At 39.2% G+C, this 22,668-nt stretch overlaps 1 protein-coding gene across 3 annotated transcripts in view; it reads left to right on the forward strand.

The window, feature by feature from the left end:
• Positions 1–22,668, forward strand: part of prox1a (prospero homeobox 1a) — a 38,470-nt gene that overhangs the window by 6,477 nt on the left and 9,325 nt on the right. For all 3 annotated transcript variants that reach the window (XM_073812494.1, XM_065288415.2, XM_073812495.1), the window contains exons 3-4: positions 1,797–1,905; positions 7,376–7,570. In XM_073812494.1, coding sequence (XP_073668595.1) covers positions 1,797–1,905; positions 7,376–7,570 — 304 coding nt within the window. The remainder of the gene's footprint in view (positions 1–1,796; positions 1,906–7,375; positions 7,571–22,668) is intronic.

Below are 22,668 nucleotides of genomic sequence, written 5' to 3' on the forward strand. Positions count from 1 at the left end.
TCTTTCATATTGCTGAACAGATGTCTAGCATTAATTTATGGATTTATCATCCCTATGTCCTTTTTCCTCCTTTATCTCCTTACACCTGGCTGCTGGATCACATTTCAGTAGTTATTGTCTCCCTTACATGCAACTCGCTTCATACAAAACCAAACCTAAAAAAGCCAGATGATGCACTGCGTCTATGGCGCTGTTGTTTATGTAGTTTCTCATTTGGCTATAAACCACAGCTGCCCCATTTTCTCCTCCCCTGAAATACTTCATATTCATGTTTGCATTATGGCCTTCATTGACGTTGACTGCGGACCGGCTTGTTTTACACCGTGGGGCCAGTGTTTACACGGCCTATTTTGTCATTTCGCATATTTACGTATCCTAGGAACAGCTGTATTTTTTCTAGGAAGCAGGGTTTACTTGTAGGAAACGTGCGTTTGTGAGTCATCACGTATTGTCCGCAAGATCTGAGAATGTTTGTTTTCTTTAAAAGTGAATGACTTGAATGTTAATGGCACGGAGTAATGAGATACCTGGGATTTATGAATCTTGTTAACAGAGCAGATAGAAGGTAGAATAGACCGATACGATCAGCGCCGTGTAAATACCGAGAAGAGATTGCACGACCGCAGATTTGCCGAAGCAATTCAGCAAAGACTTCTCCGCTGCAACTTTCTCCATTAAATGGAGCATTACGAAGTAAATAATGCTATAAAGGTGTTTACAGGTCCTCTTTACAGATGAAAGCGCAGCCCTCTCCAGCCAATCTATTTACTTCATTTCACAAAGATGCACTTTTGACAAGCGACCACACTGCCTGGGCTTTTAAATGAGCGTCGAGGCCCTTGAAAAATCCGACTTGTTGTGAAAAAGACAGCTTGACTTTCTGTTTCTATCTCTCCCTCTGTCATACACTGCTGTTATTTGCTGTATGCATTATGACAGATGGCAGAAAGGAGAGTAATGCTCTTTTGGTCTTCCCTATCAGCCTAATGGAGGTCACCGAGGGTTCTCCTCCTCTCCTCCTCTCTTGGCACAAGAACCATGTCAATCTGCATACGCCCCATTATTGCAGAAGCTAAACATCGCAAATACCACAAGCGGTACATTTTTTATCTTGAACGACATCATGCTGTCTCTTAACGTAAAGTACAAATTGTACCAGCAGGTAGCGTTAATATGTAATGAACTCAGGTTGTGGTACCTCAGCGAACGTGATCTGTGCATCCGTACCATGCTTTATAGAAGGTGGGGGTCTTAATTGACCTTGTGGGGGCCCACTGATTTAGCCCCACATGCATCTTCATTTTTGATAAATTATAAAGCCGTTAATTTGCAGAGGAAATGGCTGGGCCAGTCTGGAGCGCAGATGTGGCTAAAGCCGGCCTAACTGGCAGAGCGGGGGCCGTGCCAGGAGGCTCAGGGTGGAGGGCTGGGGGTTGGGGGGCTAATTGTAATGGGTAGATGGCTCTGGTTAGCCACGGTCTCTCCTGGGACGCCCCTCAGCTGCCCTCTGTTTACCAATCTAGAGGGCAATGCCACCTCCATATAAATAGCTTTTTTATTGGGATAAGCAGACGTTTATTGACTAGTGATGCTACATTGACTCTTTTAGTTGTTAGTATGAAGTCACTGGAAAAGGGAAATTGTTAAGGATATCTTTATGCTGTTCGCCTAGGTAGACTTACATTACTTAAGTTTATTTTTACAATATGAAGTAATTATTGAGTTTAAGTTGTGTTATCTATCCATGTCTGTATGTGATGACTAAATATTTATTATCCTTGACTTCCGAATTTCCAAATCCAAGAGGGTCTTTCTCCAAACCATCTGAAGAAGGCCAAACTGATGTTCTTCTACACACGCTACCCCAGCTCCAACATGCTGAAGATGTTCTTCTCAGACGTGAAGGTGAGCTCGCCGTTGACCGTTAACTATGTCGTGTAAAGTTGCGCCGTCCCACTAGTCCAGATGGGTCCCAAACAGACGGCCAACTCCCTCCACCCCACCCCCCAATTAAAATAACTGGCCTTAATCTCCTCGAAGAGAACAACACGACATAGCACAAGACCCACTTTCCCTTTCAATCACTTACGCTTTCGTTTAAATACAGATCATGAGATTATAGCGTATCTTACGGCCTATTTTTGTGATGTCATTACTACTTGTGGCCTTTAGACGACTATCCTTTGGTTAACTTGTTGGAGTGATAAGTTTACAACCAAAACTCCCAACAGTGGGAAAGGGAGGAAGAGGGCTGATAAAAGCTGAGAAAATTAGAGGTTGGACTGAAACGAACAAACGAAAGTAGGAGGGGGCGGAAGGGGGCAACAAACAAAATGGAGCACAACAACACAAACAAAACAATGGCTCCGATTGTCTTTTATTTACAACTTAATTTGTTGTTGATGCGTCATACAGGGAGCATACGGAGGAGAAATAATGTGACAGATTCAGGCCACATTATTTAAATGAGGAGAGCAGGCTCCTCTCACTCCCAGCTGCCCCTGTGCTGGATCCAGGGTGACCACCTTATCCTCACACACATGCTTCTGTTGCATCCATCTAAATCTGCCAACAGCTTAATACGCATGAGAACGCACTCACTGTTAGTGCACTGTAAGCTCTTAGAGTACTTAATAGGTACTGATATAATTTAATAGAAAAATGTCATTTGAATATACTGTAGTATTTAAAGAATTCAGATGTATTTGTACTGAGATTCTCCTGTGAGTCCTTCATTCAAAAGATTTAGTCAACTCAGATTTCAAAGAAACATTTCTTTTCCCGTACCTTTATTTCGAGACGCTTTTCAAAAGTTAATCAAAGCTTTAAATTAAAGACGCCCCAATTACGGTCTCCCTTTAGACAAGGCTGTGAAATTTTCAACACATTAAATTAACATTTTGCGAAACAAGGTCAGCGTGTTGGGAGAGATGGTTTTAGAGGGCTGCTTAAACAGAAGTGAACAATGGGTGGCATGTGTTTGTTGGATCAACTAGTACATATGTAAGGGAATTAAGCATAAATTAGTGACTAATTATGGCTGTATAAGCCTATGAAAGTTATAGGAATTAGTGATTAAAACATTCAGGCATTATAATGATGGGATCTAAATAGGAAGTAACGACTGTGGGAAATAGGTTGATTTGACAATTGCTTTTTTACAGAATTGTTTTTTTTATAAACGGATGATTAAAAATTCAACTAGCGTGACTGTAAAGTAAAGTAAAGTAATATAATGTTATTAAAGTAATGTTAAATAGATTTAAGTATTAAATAAACATTTTATGAAATATACTTTATGGGCTAAAATAAAAATATTTGTTATAACAATAACATATATATATATATATATATATATATATATGTATTTATATTTATATTTATATTTATTTTAATTTATTTATTTAAATAGGATAGCATTAGAAATTTAAAGATAAATAGTAATTAAACATATGAAATTAAATCAATTATATGTTTAAACTTAATTAGGCAAGTCAAGTTTTTAAGTTTTGATTTGTGATAAGTTGACATAAATAAACAAATTAAGTTAAACAATTTCAATTAGTTTTTTTAAGTTAAAGTAACACAAAAATATATGTGGATGTGATATTATTTTTACAGTGTATGTGTGTTTCATGTAACAGTTAAAGTTCACCCAAAAATCATTTTCTCATCCTCATGTTGCTCTAAACCTGTATGAATTTCTTTTTTTACAATACAAAACAAGATATCTTGATAAATGATGGTAAGCACACAACAGATAGTGACCATTGACTTCCATAGTAGGAAAAACAAATACGATGGAATTCATCGAGTACCGGCAACTGTGTGCTTACCATCATTTATTAAAATATCTTCTTCATCATTTATCACAATAATTCCATTATATTTGTTTTCCTACTATGGAAGTCAACGTTCACAATCAGCTGTGTGCTTACCATCCTTTATCAAAATACAGTATATATTTGTGTGTTCATCAGAAAAAATACATTCATACAAAACACGAGGATGAAAAAATGATGGCAGAATTTTTATTTTTGGGTGAATTATCCCTTCAAGGTATTTGTACATAGTGAGACAGTCGAAAAGAATTTAAGATGAAATCAAACTAACCATCCCATATAAATATGAGGATTGCTGTGATAGTTAATAGCTCATTCAGGAAGAGGAAGCTGCTTCTTACGGGTAGTTTCGACAACAACGAGAACATTTCCCAGTTATGACTTCACAGATTCAGAAATTAATACAACCTCCTTTCACAGGAAAAGCAACAGGAAACTGTCACAATCCCATCAATTGTGTTCTTATGTAACACATAATACCTTAGACTCCCCTCAATATCTCTTTCTGTGTTTTTTTTACTGTTAATATTATCTTTTATCATGCAGAACACAGAGATGTGATTTACTGCCGAACTACCTTGTTTATCCTTTACGTCCCCTGTATTTCTTCACAATTGAATTATTGCAAATCTGATACGGCATATTCGCATCACCTGGTGGTCTATTGTTCTGGTTACAGTAGCCTTTGAGCTATATAAGAGAGAGGTGAAAGGTTAAAGCGTGCATTAGCAGGAAGATGGTGCGACACTGATTATGAGCAGTCAAACCGAGTCACACAGTTAGGGTCAAGTTGTATACATTTCAATCGGACAGCTCCGGTAAGGTCAGGGAAATTATTTCAACCACCCAGACTTTCTCACCCGGCCCTTTAAAACAAGAGAGCGTACCGTATACCATTAACAGCCAAATATCAAGTAACCTACAAAGCACTTAGCTTACTTCCCTCTATAGAGCTAAACTTTTCCCAGATTCACAGTGTTAAGTGCACGCCGTGCGAGGGAGGGGGACTTAAAATGTATAGAACTGGGTATAAGTAGCATCCCCACCAAAATGCCCGTATTGTCCATGGCTAGCATGGGAAACGTGGAGAGTGACGGGTCAAGTCTTCCCCCGTGTCTTGGAAAGAGGGATCTCTGTCACCAGAGGAATAATCTTTCACAGGCCCGTAAGCAAGAGTGTGTGAAACGCTCTCGCCCGTACTTACACCCTTGTTCAGAGTCAACCGCTGCCGGGACACATTAGAGGCGTCAGACTGATTTGTTTTATGAATCTTTTGAGCGTGCTCAGTGAATATGTAAGGTTTTTAGTGGGGGATTGAGAAAAACAGGATGAGGTGTCCCATGGGTAACTCAGCAGTGGATATGATGTCAAACGTGATACATTTGCAGGCTTAATTTTTATACTAGTAAACAATTTATTACATTTTGTCAGAATGCAAAGTATTTTAAAAGTTAAAAATTTACACATGAAAAGAAAAATAAAGTTGATTATTTCCTTTCATTTTGTGTTTTGTTCTGTGCATGGGGTGGCTGCAAGCTGATAGAGCTGGACTGGTTATTTTTGTTTGACAAGCAGATGACACGATCCTTAATTGCTGAGTTGTCACGTTCCAGCAACGCGGCTCTATTGTCCCCCGAATCTCTGGTATTTCTATTGGGCAACAATGCTTTTTAAATCTCCCTTTATACGGCGCTGCCAAACGATGTCATGCGGACTTACTTTCCTGCGCTCTCCATTATGTCATCCGCTAGCCATTCTAGGAAAAAAATCGCCCCCTCCCCTCGCCCCTTCTGCGAGGCCCGCTCGTATGAGACAATGTCTTGTGACAATGGAAGAGCCTAATCTCCATGTCAAAGCAATTTTCATTCCCCAGTGAGCAGCCTGCTATCATTTTGTAATGTTTTGTTACTTATTCTAAAAGAATTAAGAGGGTGGCGGGGGGCTGGAATAAGTCGTCACAGAGGGCCGGGGGTCCTTATCTCAGTGTCTGGAAATTTGGACCGTGCAATTCGGCCCGCAGATAAAGCGGAAAAAAGAACCCCCTCGAGTTCAGCGGATCCTAATAGGTTTAACTTCTATTGAAACGGGGGTAAGCGAGAGATCAGATAGCCTTGATTCTTTGCTTGTTCTTTTTTCGGTCTTTTCTTGCTTGCTGCTAGGCTGAAAGAAGGCATAAGAATGCATACGTCTTGGAGAGGTTAAGTACTTGTCTGAACTTCTCAAGACCGATGCCTTCGGATGAAGACTTAATCATTTTTTTAGTGAATTATGACAGACCCCATCAGTGCCACGGTAATTACGCACCCGGTCCATCGGCCTTTCGGGCAAGCCTGTCTGCATTGCCTCCCAACTCCCTTTCAGGTTCCCCACCATGAATTCACATCACCTTAAATTTTCAAGTTTTTACATGGTAATCTACCCTTAAAAACACGGGCACCCTCCCCCATCTTTGTTCTCCGTCCTTACTTTTTCCTCGGCTGTCATCTAAACAGAGGCCTGCATGTTCTCATGGCCACAGATAGATAAGTGCTCACTGTTGATTTTTGATTAATGCTCTTTAAGGGGAACGAAAGGGGAGGCAGAGGCAATGATGGCTTGATGAACACCCGTAACAACAAAAGGCAGGAGGCTGCATGTCAGAACAGCCAGCAGAAATCCCGTCGGATTTATAGCTTTTAACTTGGCTACATTCAAGTCAGCTGTCCTGTACATTCACGCTCCTGGCAGCCGTTGCTTTCACACACACACACATGAGCGTACACGCGTACAAAGGCTGTCACATAGGTCATTCGCCGAGGTCATGGGGCAAGTACACAGGGCAAACCGACGCTGTGTATTTACTGATCCGGGATCAGGCGCTCCAAATATAGCTCCGACAACAGCGCACGAAGGCCGTCCCTGAACTGAACTATTCAAGTACGGCGAAAATGGCCGTATTGCAAACTTGTTGGTTTTTATTTAATTCACTCGATCATTTACTGGACTTGATTATTAATGTGGGAAAAAGCCCTGAGGCGTATCAGAATTAACTCGGCTACTTGATATGTACATTTGCGTCACTGCATTACGGGCTATTGACACAATTATAATTTCATCTACTCAACACTGAACTGTTTGCATTCGTGTACAACATCAAATATCCGCACCAACCGTGTAAGCCTGCTTTAAAAAAAAAAACTCCTGACCGATTTGTCTCAGCTGCGGCTGTGTTTGCTTACCCATCATCCTCAAGGACAATGTGAAGTAAACACGTTTGTAGAAACAAATGTCTTATCTGTCGCTCTGACGTTTAAGGGTGACACTGACTAACCAGATTAGAGGTTAGTCACACTTGATTTTATTAGTTTTCAGTAAAACGCATGGTAAAAAATGAAACATTTTAAGTTTAATGCAGACTGAAGGAAGTATTTAAGGTCAGAATATCACATAAACTAAAAAATCTTCTCTAAATGTAAAAATGGGCTTTTCCTAACTGTAAAATATTTGGTTGAATGTATAATAAAAAAATGTTTTTCCATTTTTCTCCTTTAAAGTTCAACCGCTGCATCACATCCCAGCTGATCAAGTGGTTCAGCAACTTCCGTGAGTTCTACTACATCCAGATGGAGAAGTTCGCCCGCCAGTCCATCAACGACGGCGTTACCGGTCCTGAAGAGCTGAGCGTCAGCCGAGACAGCGAGCTTTTCCGCGCTCTCAACATGCACTACAACAAGGCCAACGATTTTGAGGTGAGCCTTCGTCCGATTCGTGTACGATATATGAGTGAGCTTGTATATGAGATTCGTGTTATCATTGAGAATATTCTTTGCGTGATGGATTCAGAAAATTAAAATGAGCAAAGCAAAATGATCTCTTTATATGATTAGACAATGAATGGCAAGCTGTTCGTCCTGTAAACCCCCCCTCCCTGCGCCTCCCGCACTCCTGGGGTAACGTGAACAAGAAATTTATCTTTTTTCTTGGCCGAAACACAGACGTGCATCTGTCTGTTTGATGAGGCAAACAGGGAGCAGCGCTTCAGGTCCAAGCGTCCTTGTCAAATACAATTTGCCGAGCTCACATTTACCGCTCAGCTCACTATCAATATCTGCCCACTGGGATTCTGGTCATTCAAACGCTATCCTTACAACATCATCATTAAGCTGACTATTAGCAAAAATCCAACCTCCCTCCCAAGCCCCCCTTTCATTCAGATCAGGTCAAAGTCAAGGTTTATTAAAATGACAGGTATAGCAGCGCGCACCACACCTTTGCAACCAGGAACATATTTAGAATCATCATCCCTATTTTCATACATAAATGCGAAATTTGCATGGCTGTGGAAGAAAACGCAGGGCACCATGAATAAGACTGTTGTTGGTGGAGAAGTAGATCCGAGGGAGAGATTGCTTTGCATATCAAGAGCCACAAAGGCTGCACAGGTGTACAAGCAGGACTATCTGAAAGACTTTCCCAAATGCTCATTTTCCATGCAAGGAAAACTCGATCTTCGATGCAAATTTTAGAAAGAACGCCAGCCCGGTCGGTTCCCTTTTTTCCTACCAGGTTGGCTGGTGTCTCGTCTAGCGTGTGACAATATCCCACAATAAGTGCTTGCCGCAGAGAGAGAGAGGTCGTGTTTTTTTTCACCTTTCGTGGTGCAGAGGGACACTTCACGCCGAGGGTTTTTATTTTTTTGTATTAAATTTTCTCTTCTCCACCTGTCAGACTGCGAGGCATGAAATCGGAACCCTCGCCGATTCAGCAAGTCGCTCTTTCTGCCAAATTTAGCATCATCAAAGTTCCACCTTGCGAGCTCCTCCCGAATGAATATACCCTCTGTTGTGCTGATCGTTTGATGTTAATCTAGTCTGTCAATGTTCTTCCTTCTCCCTTCTTTTTGTCGTTTCTTTCTCTGTCCCTCTTTCAACCCGCCTTGTGTCTTTCATCCTCTTCGAGTTTACTCACCCCGTTTACTTTCCCATTACAAACTTGGTAATGACATAATTGTCACATTCCTCACGGTGGAACGAGCAGAGGCCGTAATTAAAGAAGCTTCATTAATTGCCTCCAATGCACTCACCGAGCTTGCTGTTTTCTTTCAAGTTGTTTATCCTTCATTCGACTCCTCCTCCAATGCAATGTCTCAATACGCCATCATTTCTCTCCTAATTACCGCTCGGTTTTTCTTAGCCGGACAATGCGACAAATGAGCACAGTCGAGGGGATTTGCATAGACAGGCTGAGAAGGCCTGAAAGATTCCCAGAAAAGACAGGATCACCTCATGCTCACTCTCTTAGAGCCGCCAGCAATATGGAAAGTGTTATCTTTTAGATGAAGGTGTTAGTGAATGTAGTAAGCAGACTTGATCAAGCATAACAGGTCTGGTTAACCGCTGTCTGGGAACATAATTTGATTATACGGCATAGCTTAATATGAACTTTAGAAGAATATTTTCTTAAAGAAATAAATATGAAAATTCTGTTCTTTCACGCCCTGTATGATGTATTTATTTAGATTTTTTTTTTTTAGATTTCTGAAGTTTCATGCTCCAAAAAGAACCAAAATGTTTTTTTTTTAAAGATACGTAAAAGTACGTTAATAAACTTCTTAAGCCAAAGGTTATGATAGGTTTGTGTGCGGAAACAACTGGAAATAATGTCAAGTATGACCTTGAGTTAAAATGCGACCCTGCCTGTGACAACACAGCTAAAGTCATTTTTTTGTGATTTACTTTTTTCTACATAAAATGTAAAGAACATTGAAAATATAACCTTGATATCTTAAATATTGACGGAGTAATGCAAAGATTGAAATAAAAGTGAAATCAATTTGGATACTCCTAATCTCATAATTAGATTATGAAATTTAAACCTGGATTTTACAGACAGGCTCACATACAGTACTGTGCAAAAGTCTTAGGCCACCATCAACAGCTTTGTTGTTTTAGCAAAGTTTAATGTCCATCCATATTTATTTTTCACTCTTTTTTTAAAGGATTAGTCCATAAAAAAAGAAATGTCTTTCTTTGTTCAGTCGAGAAGAAATTATGTTTTTTGAGGAAAACATTCCAGGATTTTTCTCATTTTTATGGACCCCAACTCGTAACAGTTTTAATGCAGTTTAAAATTGCAGTTTCAACGAAGCTTCAAAGGACTCTAAACAATCCCAAACAAAGCATAAGGGTCTTATCTAGCGAAAGGATTACCATTTTCACTTAATTGCGTAATGCCGTGGAATGGTCACGTATTACATATATGAAACGCACATTTTGCAGACCATTTTAAACAATAAACTGACACAAAGACATTAATTAGTATCATTCCACATACAACAACGTCGGAACGGTCCTCTTTCTCCACAATTGTAAACACTGGGGCGTAGTTTCGCATACGTCATCCATGACCTCTTGATGTGATGACATATTACATGAGGTCGCACTGGCGCGTCACAGGACCGGAGGAAGACGAGAAGTTGTTCATATTTTTTATTTTTCTTGTCAAAAATGAAAATCGTTTCGCTAGATAAGACCCTTATGCCTCGTTTGAGATCGTTTAGAGTCCTTTGAAACTGCAATTTCAAACTGCATTAAAACTGTTAAGTATTGGGGTCCATTAAAGTCCATTAAAATGAGAAAAATCCTGGAATGTTTTCCTCAAAAAACATCATTTCTTCTCGACTGAACAAAGAAAGACATCAACCTTTTGGATGACATGGTGGTGAGTTAATTATCTGTTTTTTTTATCGACTAACCCTTTAAGATACAAACAGAAAATACAGGAAATATGTACACAAAATTAAAAACAAAACAATTTTCAGGATTAAATGTCTTCTTCAGGCATCAGTCAGTATTTAGTGTGACCTGTCTTGGCACGTAACACATCTTGAGCTTTTTTGAGGAGATTGAAGTCCTGAAGTCATTTGATTAGAATTAGAAATTAAGATTTAATTTAATTTAGGTTTAAGAGATCGTGCAGTTTCCTGCTATTGCTCAAGTGGAAGGGGATTTACTTGACTTTAGCTTATACTTTAATACTGTTTTTAATACTACATACACATTTCCTGTATTGTCTGGTTGTAAGAGACTAATAAATAATTATATATGATCACTATACAATTGCAAAAACATATCTAATGGTAGCATGGTGGCTTAAGACTTTTGCACAGTACTGTATATAAAAGCATAGGTTTATGATAACATTAAGGTAAATATAGTTTTTACATATTTTTGTTGCACTGTTCCTTTAAAATCTCTAAAAGTGGCAGAGCATTTAACATTAAAGCGTACAAAGAAAGCGAACACCTGTTAAATCTTGCCGCACAGTTAAGCATTGTTAGCCAAAGTGGCGTTTCCAGGCCTTGTAATTGTGGCATCTGGTTCTCAGGAGCCGTCTTCACACTTACTGTATCACATCACAGGCACCATTGAAGAGTTGTAAGAAGGGTGGGGTCCACAAACTCCACTGGGATAAGGAGACATTTTTATGACAGCTCTGGGAAGGTCTCATCTTTCGCCCACAAAATAGATCAAGGCTCTTCTGTCAAACCCCTTGAGTGCCCCCCCTAACTTGCCCCAGACCTGCCTTGTCTTCGGTCCTTGTAGCCTCCTCCCATGAACCGGCTGAGGAGAACACAGAGGAGGCTTAGTCTCTCCGTCTTTTTCTTTGCTCTCTGTGATCACTGAGCCTTTTTGAAAAAGTGTTGGTGGCCATATCCCCACAGCAGACGTAGACAGACCTCCTTTGACTTCAAAAGTTCTCATATTGGTATCTTAAGGCTATCGGGTGTCCGTGGCTATTATCGTGATGAATGAATGAAACTTTGGGACTTGTTTGTTTGTTTGCATTTCTTTCTCGTTTAGTTTAGTTTGCTTTTTTAATAAGAAACTGTTATAGTTAAAAAAGGAATAACAGAATTTTTAATAATAAATGTAGGCTACATATTTGGCAGATATATGCAAATCTTATCCAAAGCAACTTACAGTGCATTCAAGCTATACATTATCTCGGAGAATCAAAACAACAGTCCTTTGCGTTGCTATTGCAATGCTCTACCAACTAAGATTCAGGAACATAACATATAATGAAATATTTTTTTAATGCCTTTTGTGTGTTGACCCATGATGCTGTTTTGGGCTGGTCAGGATTTTCATTATAAGCACACCAAGCACATAATGCGACGTAAGGCGCTCTGATCACCAACGCTCTACCCCTCAAAAAAGATCAACTACCCAACACGTCCCCCCTTTCTCCAGGTTCCTCTTTCCTTTTGTTTCCCCTCTCGTTCTCTCATCCGTGCTCTTGTCCATGCCTAGTGTGACCTACCCCAAAGGCCTTCATTATTAATTGTCCTTTGGAGACAGGGAAAAGTTCAAAGACTGTGCGGATGGTCCCTTCACTGCGACCGTCTATTGTCTAACATTCATCTCCCTTTACCCTTGTTCCAGGAGTGTATTATCTCCCCTGCCTCACGAGTAAAGAAGGTTATCAATAAGCGTGTAGAGAGCTGCCATCAAGACTGCCAGGAGGTCCTGGCCTCCCAAGTCCACACGCAGCTCCCCCGTGGCGGGCAGGTTTACTGTTGTTTATCTTTGCGACGCTCGCTTGTGCCGCTCTACAGTAGCACATCTTAGGAACGGGCTCTGGTTTCAGTTCTTCCTCTCTCTGACCCAACACTGACCTGCGCTGTGGTCTGCCAGCTTACCTCACGCGCCCATTATAACGCCACTCAAAGCTACGGACCGCGCTTACAGATAACAGTGGACATTTAAAGGCTTAGTCTGAGATAGTTTCAGTTTTGTTAACCCCTTACTAGCTGGTTTCTTGTTTGGACAAAAACAAAAAGGATTGCATTAGGGGACTTCTTACGGGAATTCATACAATAAAATGTATGCATACAACATACTATTATAAGGAAAAGCATTGATGAAACTCCACCCCTTATCCTGCTCCTAAAGCCAGCGTCACTGGGGCGAAAGAAAATCATACAAATACGTACGAATTAGGGATAACGATAAATCGCGATTAATCTATAGCAGAATAAAAGTGTTTACATCATATATGTGTGTGAACTGTGTATAATAACTTTGTATAAATAAATGCACAGACATGCATGTATATATTTAAGAAATGTTACACGTCTATATACATTTGTATATTTATGTATCATTTATATTATATATAAATACTTAATATTTTTTTTTCTTAAAATTATAAATGCGTGTGTGCATATTTATATATTCATAATTATTATTCACAGTTCACACACATATATGATATAAACAAAAAAGTTTATTCTGCTGTAGATTAATCGCGATTAATCGTTATGCATCCCTAGTACGAATGAGATGCATTTATACGAATTAACCACCTTGTTAAATAAGTACGAATTGCCATGAATTGGCATTACTGCCTTTAAATATCTATACAAATCGCACCAAACCGAATTAGGAAACTAATTCACTACAAAACATCGCAAAGTAATGTTTTAAAGGAAAACACCACCAATTTTGAATATTTTACTATGTTCTTACCTTAACTTAGACAAATTAATACATACCTATCTTTATTCAATGCATGCACTTAATCTTTGTACAGCGCGTCGTGACTCTGTTAGCATTTAGCCTAGCCCCATTCATTCCTTAGGATCCAAACATGGATGAATTTAAAAGCCACCAAACACTTCCATGTTTTCCCTTTTTAAAGACTATTACATGAGTAGTTACACGAGTAAGTATTGTGGCACAAAATAAAAAAAAATTAAGCACTTATTATTGTATGGCATTTCGTGTGCAGCACTTCGACCTTGATGCGCAGTAACATTATCACTCCTGACTATTCCCCTTCTCGCTCAAACTTCCGTCAATATTACTGCGCCCGAGGTCGAAGTTCTGCAAACTAAGTGCTCCTTCCGCCATACAATATAGTTCTAATTTTTATCCGCTTAAAAAATCGCCATGTTTTATTTTGTGCCACCATACTTACACGTGTAACTCCTCATGTAACAGTCTTTAAATAAGGAAAACATGGAATTGTTTGGTGGCTTCTAAATTCATCCCTGTTTGGATCCTTAGGAATGAATGGGGCTAGGCTAAATGCTAACACAGTCACAACGCTCTGTACAAAGATTAAGTGCACGCATTGAATAAAGATAGGTATGTATTGAGTCGTCTAAGTTGAGGTGAAAACATAGTAAAATATGGTGGTTTCATAGTTTACAGATTACAGATGTCTTATTTATAGATATATAAATAATCTGCATATTAAACTGGAATATGATTAAGCATTTATACATTAAAAAACTACAAACTTAAAATTTAAGAGATTTATTGCAAACTTTCTGCATAACAGGTGTACCTTAAACCACATGAATACATCATATTTCGCTTAAATTACATGGCCTTTGAAATAAATGTTCACGTTCGACAAAAAGCAGCATTCTGTATGGAGCAAAAGTATTTCATCATCACCAATGAAAGATCTAAATGCTGAATGAAAGTCTCAAGACAAAGTCCGACTTGGTGCCCATTGTATGGCAAGCTCACATGCAGCTGGGATGGCACCTCCTCACAATCAGTGTTTTGTGGTGCACCCTGAGCCCGTCATGTGATATCAAGAGTCATGTGGTCAGATGATGCAGACTATTGTCTTCAAGGGCTCTTGGGTCACGATCATCTTCCTCTCTCTCATTAGATCATACTGTCTGATGGACTGACACTTACAATGACAACAGTTTAAAACGACATGGCATTTAGAAGCCTAACAATGAAATGATCTAAAAACACTGTATACTATTAATAGTAGTATTTAACAATACTGTGCTGTGAATGTTAACAGGCTAATGTCCTCGTTGAATCAATTCATCATTGGAGAGTGAAAGTACACTATAATACGTTTCCTCTTTCTTCACTCCAGTTTTGCTATAAATGCCACGCTCCGCGCTCGCTGTCACACTGAACTGTTCCTAATAGAGCGCTATGAAAACAAACTCCCGTCATATTAGCTCAGTTATTACCGTGCTTCACGTCAGAGGAGCTCCGGTAATCTGGTTATGGGACGACACTTGGCTTCTGTTCCCATTGCGCCTGCTGACAGAATAAGCTTTCGTACTTTTTAGGTCTTTATTGAATGAACTGTGATGCCCGTTTGGCTAATAACTTTAAACTGGACTGGCAGATGCTGTTTTCTTTACATTAATCCTGTTAGAAATAGCAGTCTTGCCGATACCTGCCGCTTAAGGAAATAAGTGTTTCTTGTTATCTGTGGCTTTATTCCCATATCTCTGTTGATGTGATCACATGCAAGGTCTGTGTGATTTCTTCTCATGCTGCTCTTGTGGGAACTGAACTTCCTCGGCGAGTCGGTTAATCATTAGTGGAGGTGACCTGGAGAACTCTACACTACAATACATTACATTTAATGGCCTTGACTGTACTTCGCAAGGGATCGTATAATCATCATTTTGCATTAAATTTGCATTAAAAGAGACAAATTTTTACTAAAATAGCAAAAAAAATATGTGTGGGGGGAAATTTATACAATATTTGTTTTTAATGCCCACTCTGGTTAGATTAAACCAATAAAATATATATAAGGTGTATGGTACAAATAAAACATTAAACTTTTAAGAACTTTTAAATGGCCTAAATAATTTAGCAAAAAGACAAACCATAGTCAATCAGATAAAGTTTTATTCAAAATAAACAAAAAAATGCATTAAAATAAGTTTAAATAAATTCAGTTGGACATCATTTTGGCCACTTTTGTATATTGTGAATTATTTCATAATAAAGATGCCAAAAAATGTACACTTATATATAGATTTGTTTTATCGTACCAGTTTTTTTAGCCTAAATATCTGGTGATGGCAGTTAAGAGGGACTCAATGCCAAACTGCTGTAGGCACACTATATCCCATATTACTCAGAGAGAAAGACACAGATATTAGATAAGTCTGTGTAATGCTTTCAGGCGTTTCTGTTTCATCCTGGCAAAATGACTTATTAATGGTCACTAAGTTGTCTGACCTACCCCACTGGTCACAATGGGATTTCCAAGCCCTGCAGTCTCTTTAGTACCAGCCAAGGAAACTACTACACAAAGAGATGGTAGTGCGAAAGAAAAATATACATCTAAATCAAACGTACCCTAATACCCATGATGCAATATGAGACCTTTGATAAGCAATGTGTTCAAATTAGTTCTTATTTTGGACCATTGAGATTCCTCAGGAAGTTTCAAAACTGACTGTTTTGATAGCCAGTCACAGTTAAAGCGATAGTTCACCCAAAAATTAAAATAATCTCATTAATGACCCTCATGTCGTTCCAAACTCGTAAGACCTCCATTCATCTTCGGAACACAATTTAAGCTGTTTTAGATTTAGTCAAAGAGCTTGTTGACCCTTCATTGAAAATCTACGTACAGTCTACTGTCCATGTCCAAAAGGTAATAAAAACATCATTAAAGTAGTCCATGTGACATCTGTGGGTCAGTTAGAATGTGTTGAAGCATCAAAAATACATTTTTACGACTTTATTCGGCATTGTCTTCTCTTCCGCGTCTGTTGATAACCGCGTGCATTGAAGTCACGTGACTGCAGTGACGCGGATGACGTGTTATCTGGTGCGCCCCAGCTGTTTTTTTTTGTGCGCCCGGGCTTCGTTTACAATCTGAGGGAGACGCACGCTGTAATGTCTGAGGATAACGCGTCACTGCAGTCACATAACTTTAGCCTCGTGCACGCGGTTCACAACAGACGAGGAAGAGAAGACAATGCTGAATAAAGTCATATTTTTGTTATTTTTGGACCAAAATGTATTTTCGATGCTTCAACACATTCTAACTGACCCACTGATGTCACATGGACTACTTTAATGATGTTTTTATTACCTTTCTGGACATGGACAGTATACCGTGCATAGATTTTCAATGAAGGGTCAACAAGCTCTCAAACTAAATATAAAACATCTTAAACTGTGTTCCGAAGATGAACGGAGGTCTTACGAGTTTGGAATGACATGAGGGTGATGAGTCATTAATGACATTATTTTCATTTTTGGGTGAACTATCCCTTTAAGTAAATGACACAGATTTACATGGAAGAGCTTTTATCGCTTTCCGCGAGGATTTCTTGACTTCATATCAGCCTACTCAAGAACACCTTGTAGGAAAATAGCATCTAATGGGTATTTTCGGACCAAGTACACTGGATGAACTTGACCATGTCTCACCGACAAGTGTCACATGCTTCCTGCCCTAAAGTGTGACATTGTGGCGCTGAATATCCACTTCCTTTAATTGCCTCTCAGCGTTAAGTGCTGGCTGCCATGGGCTGGAATTCTGTTGTCATGAAGGGACCTGTGACAGAACATAAACAGGCCTTTAAGTAGTTTTATAAGGGCCTGTACAACTCCTTCCTCCTGAAGATAAGTTCCCGTTGTGGGACGAACTACAGGTGCCAATGGGTCTTTATACTGTAGCTAAAGCTTTTGATGGAAAGTTCTACATTTGTGAATCATCCTACATAATGTAAAGTGTTTATTGAAAATGTAACCTTAATATCTTTAATATTGATTGATATCAAACTTTGATGTTGTACACAGTGCATTGGAAGTATACACGTCATTATCTGGGAATCGAACCCACAACCTTTGCAATCGTAACGTGACACTCTACCAATCAAGCTACATGAACATCACTGCACAGGCTCCTGCGTTTTCAGCCCTCTTTTCGTGTTGTCCCATGTCACCTTGTGTGCAGTCTGCTCAGTGACACCACCGGTGATTATGTCATTATTTTGCTCCAGGGGGTTCGAACACATCTGTAGCGCTCATGTGCGGCTTTCTCCAAACCCTGGCACATCTCCTGCACACCACCCTGTCTGTCTCTCCCTCCCTCTTCTCTTCATTAGTCTCGGTGCCAGATCCTTTCTTCATCCAGACAAGAAAGACCCAACTCCAAGCTGCCTTTTCTCCTCCTCCTGCCTGCTCCCGTCCTCAGGCCATTCTGTCCTCCCTCCTCCTCCTCCTCCAGATGTCCCTCTTTCTCTTTCGCCCTCCCTCAAATGCTCTCTTCTTTCAGGGGGTTCAACAGCAATTCGAGACAAATGACTTCATAACCTTTAGCCCAAGCAGGCTTGAACTCAGACCCTCCTCTAGGTCAGAGATCCGCTGCCCCAGAATTTGAAGAGCACATGTCGCTGAACCATTGTTTGCTTTGGGGAGCATATTTATAAGGAAGGGTTAATGGGATAGTTCACCCAAAATGAAAATTCTGTCAACGTTTATTCACCCTCTTGGCGTTGCGAACTCGTAAGGGTTTCTTACTTTCAATAGGGCACTAACAGACATTTTAAAGGATGCTGAATATAAAATTAGATGGTGGCCAGGGGTTTCCAAAAAAGTACATAAAATACCACAGAAGTGAAGTTAAAATAGTCCATATGACTCATATTTAAATTTTTTGAAGCCATGCAGTAACACATGTGACCTTGGACCACAAAAGCAATCTTAAAAGATTAGTCAATTTTCTTTAAAAAAATCCAGATCATTTACTCACCACCATGTCATCCAAAATGTTGATGTCTTTTTTTGTTCAGTCGAGAAGAAATTATGTTTTTTGAAGAAAACATTCCAGATTTTTCTCATTTTAATGGACTTTAATGGACCCCAACACACTTAACAGTTTTAATGCAGTTTAAAATTGCAGTTTTAACGGAGTTTCAAAGGACTCTAAACGATCCCAAACGAGGCATAAGGGTCTTATCTAGCGAAACGATTGTCATTTTTGACAAAAAAAAAAATGCACTTTTAAACCACAGCTTCTCGTCTATCTTCGGTCCTGTGACGCGCCAGCGGGACCTAACGTAATTGCGTAATGCCGTGGAAAGGTCACGTGTTACATATCTGAAACACACATTTGCGGACCATTTTAAACAATAAACTGACACAAAGACATTAATTAGTATCATTCGACATACAACAACGTCGGAACGGTCCTCTTTCTCCACACTTGTAAACACTGGGGCGTAGTTTCGCATACATCCTCTGTGACCTCTTGACGTGATGACATATTACGTGAGGTCGCGCTGGCGCGTCACATGACCAGATATAGACGAGAAGTTGTGGTTTAAAAGTGCATATTTTTTTATTTTTCTTGTCAAAAATCACAATCGTTCCGCTAGATAAGACCCTTGAAACTGCAATTTTAAACTGCATTTAAACTGTTAAGTGTTGGGGTCCATTAAAATGAGAAAAATCCTGGAATGTTTTCCTCAAAAACATAATTTCTTCTCGACTGAACAAAGAAAAACATCAACATTTTGGATGACATGGTGGTGAGTAAATTATCTGGATGATTTTTTTAAGAAAATGGACTAATCCTAAAAGTCGCATGGGAACATTTGAAGAGTTTGGTTCCAAAACGCGATAAACGCCATTTAAAAAAAATGTTACCGCCAAAATCAGTATCGTATCTGGTCAGTATTAAAAAGTAAATTCTTTATTTTACGCAAAATCCGATATCTGCCATGTTATTCTGTAAGCTTTTCTCTATTTTTTTCTCAAAACGGGATAAACGCCAGTCCTCTTTCTCTGCAGAATGCAATAAAAAATAAAAATTTAATTTTGTTTTTGAACCAAACTCTTCATTTGTAGCAATAGCCAACAATACATTGTATGGGTCAAATTTGTCTATTTTTATGCCAAAAATCATTAGGATATTAAGTAAAGATCATGTTCTATGAAGATTTTTTGTAAATTTACTACCGTAAATATATATAAAAAATTATTTATCATTAATAATATTTGTTATTATTATCATTAATAATATTTTCCCAATATTGAGATTTTTTTGCAGCCTCAGATTCCAGATTTTCCAATAGTAGTGGGCCAAATATTGTCCTACCCAAAAAACATACATCAATTAAAAGCTTATTTATTCAGCTTCCAGATGACACATAAATCTAAATTTAAAAAATTAACCCCTATGACTGGTTTTGTGGTCCATATTGTGTTATGAATAAACCAGAAATGTTCAATAAAATTAAAATTGTATGTTGAAAATGTTTTACAGCCGTGGTCACCATTACTTTCATTAAATGTACAGAAGACAGAAAATCATACAAATTTTAAATGAAATGACAGTGACTACATGACAGACATTTGCATTTCGCGTTCTGCTTGTTTCAATCCCATCCACTATGAAAAAGCGAACACCTGAATGACCTTATTTAAAGGCGAGCGCAAATATATCCACACACACACACACAAACACAATGTGCCAGCCTGCCTTGAGAAATGGGCATATGGTGCTTGCTCAAAGTTTTCTTAAGTATGAAAAATAGATTTCATCAAGGCCGATGCAGAATCAGCAGCAGGCTGCGTATGTTTGTCCAGCGTTTGCAGCGAGAACCTACGCCATGCTTCAAGGTTGCCAGGACAGTTTGTGAGGCTCAGTTGCATCACAGTGGGTTTTGAAAGAATCTTTATCAGAGAGGGAAACACGCAATCTGTTTGCTTGATTGACACGCCAGCCAAGAGTTTATCAAACCTCAAGGTTTTGCTTTTCTGTGCGCTATCGATTAGCTGGAGCCGAACGTCCAGCGTCCAGCTAAACGTTTCTCGTTGGACGGGGTGTTGTTCTTTTGAAGTTCAGACTCTAGACAGGCAGCGATAGAGGGAGAAACTGAGAGCCAGTGGGCGGGTGAATGGTGAGTGGGGTGGACTCTTATCCTTTCAGCCCCCTGGCCTTGAGACTTATTTGCTCTGTCGATCCATTATCTCCTAAAAAAATTCAACCTCCTGCTCTGTTCTCCTTTCTTTTCTAGTAAGTCTTTCTCCCTCTCATGAGTTGGCTTCAAAATGGTTTGTTTGAAAGGCTCTGCTTTTATTAATCTATTTGGATTGTTGTTAAAAACATTTCAGTTGCACATATGACCCTATCTGTGAAATCCATGCTTAAGTCTCAAAATCGAATTAGTGCATCAAAGATCATTGATTTCACAATAATTTCAATCTTTGACATGATCAGTCAATATTAAAGATATCAAGGTTATATGTTCTTATCCTACATATATATATACACAATCTCTGAGAAATCCTACTGGCCTTTGACTTAATGGCTTAGGCTGAGCAAATACAAGCAGAGCTAATATCACACAGTAGCCGCAATGAAAAGGAAAGTGGACTCTTCCCCTATAATGATTAACTCTTGTGAGGAAACTATAACCTTTCTCTCAAGAAAAAACTCAGAGAGCGAGCCCGAGCTCTCAGTTCCCCACGCGGTGGCCTTCTGAGACTCAAAAGTTTCACAGATCATGTCTTCATCCGCCACGCTCGTCCATGACATTTCCCACACACGCTTTAGCTCCCCCCTCCTTCCCCTACCCATGCAGTGCTTGATTTGTATGGCAGTTATCAGAGGGTAAGTCTCTCCTCAATCAATATTTGCCCAACAAACAGATTAGATTTGGGGGCAGTTTGTTTAGAGGGTCCAAGTGCATGCATGGTGGGGTGAATGAATGCTGGTTGAAGTACCGATCATAGCTCCTATACACGTCTTTCGCTCCGGCCCCTCCCCATTCACCTCTCGTCTTGTGTTTCTCAGCGGAGGGGCGATATAATATCCCTCTTTTCATAAGACGGTCTCTGTGTCCTCTCATCCTTGGCAACGGCAGAGCTGAGAAGGCAGTGTTGCCAGAAAACTGATCAAGCTGGGGGGGACAGAAGTGGTGGCCAGTTACTGTTATTGGTAATGATACTTAAATAAAAATGACAGCGATGGCAAACCTCATTCTTAAGTGGTTTCTGGCAATACAAAGAATCACAAGCATGGCTAATCCTTATTAGATTTTTGTTTTTATGATTTTTCAAATCCATCAGGAATCTTAAAGGGATAGTTCACCTAAAATGACAATTGGTCATTAGTTATTTAACCTTGTGTCGCGCCAAACCAGTTCGATTTTCTCATACACCACATAATTATATATATATATATATATTCCAACACTTCTCTTTTCATTGTTGGAGGAAATGTTAGTAATTTAAGTTATTTGCAGACTATTTTGCCCTCTTGAATTTTGATTCACATATACAGACACAAGAAATCCAATGACATTTGACAACAAACCTTACACGTCTTGATGTACCATATTTAAAGGGACACTCCACTTTGTTTGAAAATAGGCTCATTTTCCAGTTCCTCTAGAGTTAAACATTTGATTTTTACAGTTTTGGAATCCAGCCGATCTCTGGGTCTGGCTGTACCACTTTTAGCATAGCTTAGCATAATTCATTGAACCAAAGAGTTTCGATATTTTTCCTATTTAAAACTTGACTTTTCTGTAGTTACATTGTGTACTAAGACTGACAGAAAATTAAAATTAGTGATTTTCTAGGCAGATATGGTTAGGAACTATATTTTCTTGCGCGATGCTAATGGTCTAATCAGATTCAATGGATTATGCTAAGCTATGCTAAAAGTGGTACCGCCAGACCCGGAGATTAGCTGAATAGTTTCTAAAAATGGTAAAAATCAAATGTTTAACTCTAGGGAAGCAGGAAAATGAGCATATTTTCAAAAAAGTGAAGTGTCCCTTTAAATGGATAGTTAACCCTAAAAATGAAAATTCTGAAAAAATGAACCCTCAAGTTGTTCCAAGTCTGTAAAAATATCAAAAGAAGATATTTTGAGCAAAGTTTATCACCAAACAGTTTTGGAGCACCATTGACTTCCATAGTATTTTTGTGTTCCTATAGAAGTCAATGGTGCTCCTGCTTCCTGCTCGATTACAAATACAGTATCTTTCTTTGTGTTCAGCAGAACAAAGCAATTCATACAGGTTTGG

Source organism: Paramisgurnus dabryanus, chromosome 17 (assembly GCF_030506205.2).
Source record: "Paramisgurnus dabryanus chromosome 17, PD_genome_1.1, whole genome shotgun sequence".
NCBI lineage: Eukaryota > Metazoa > Chordata > Actinopteri > Cypriniformes > Cobitidae > Paramisgurnus > Paramisgurnus dabryanus.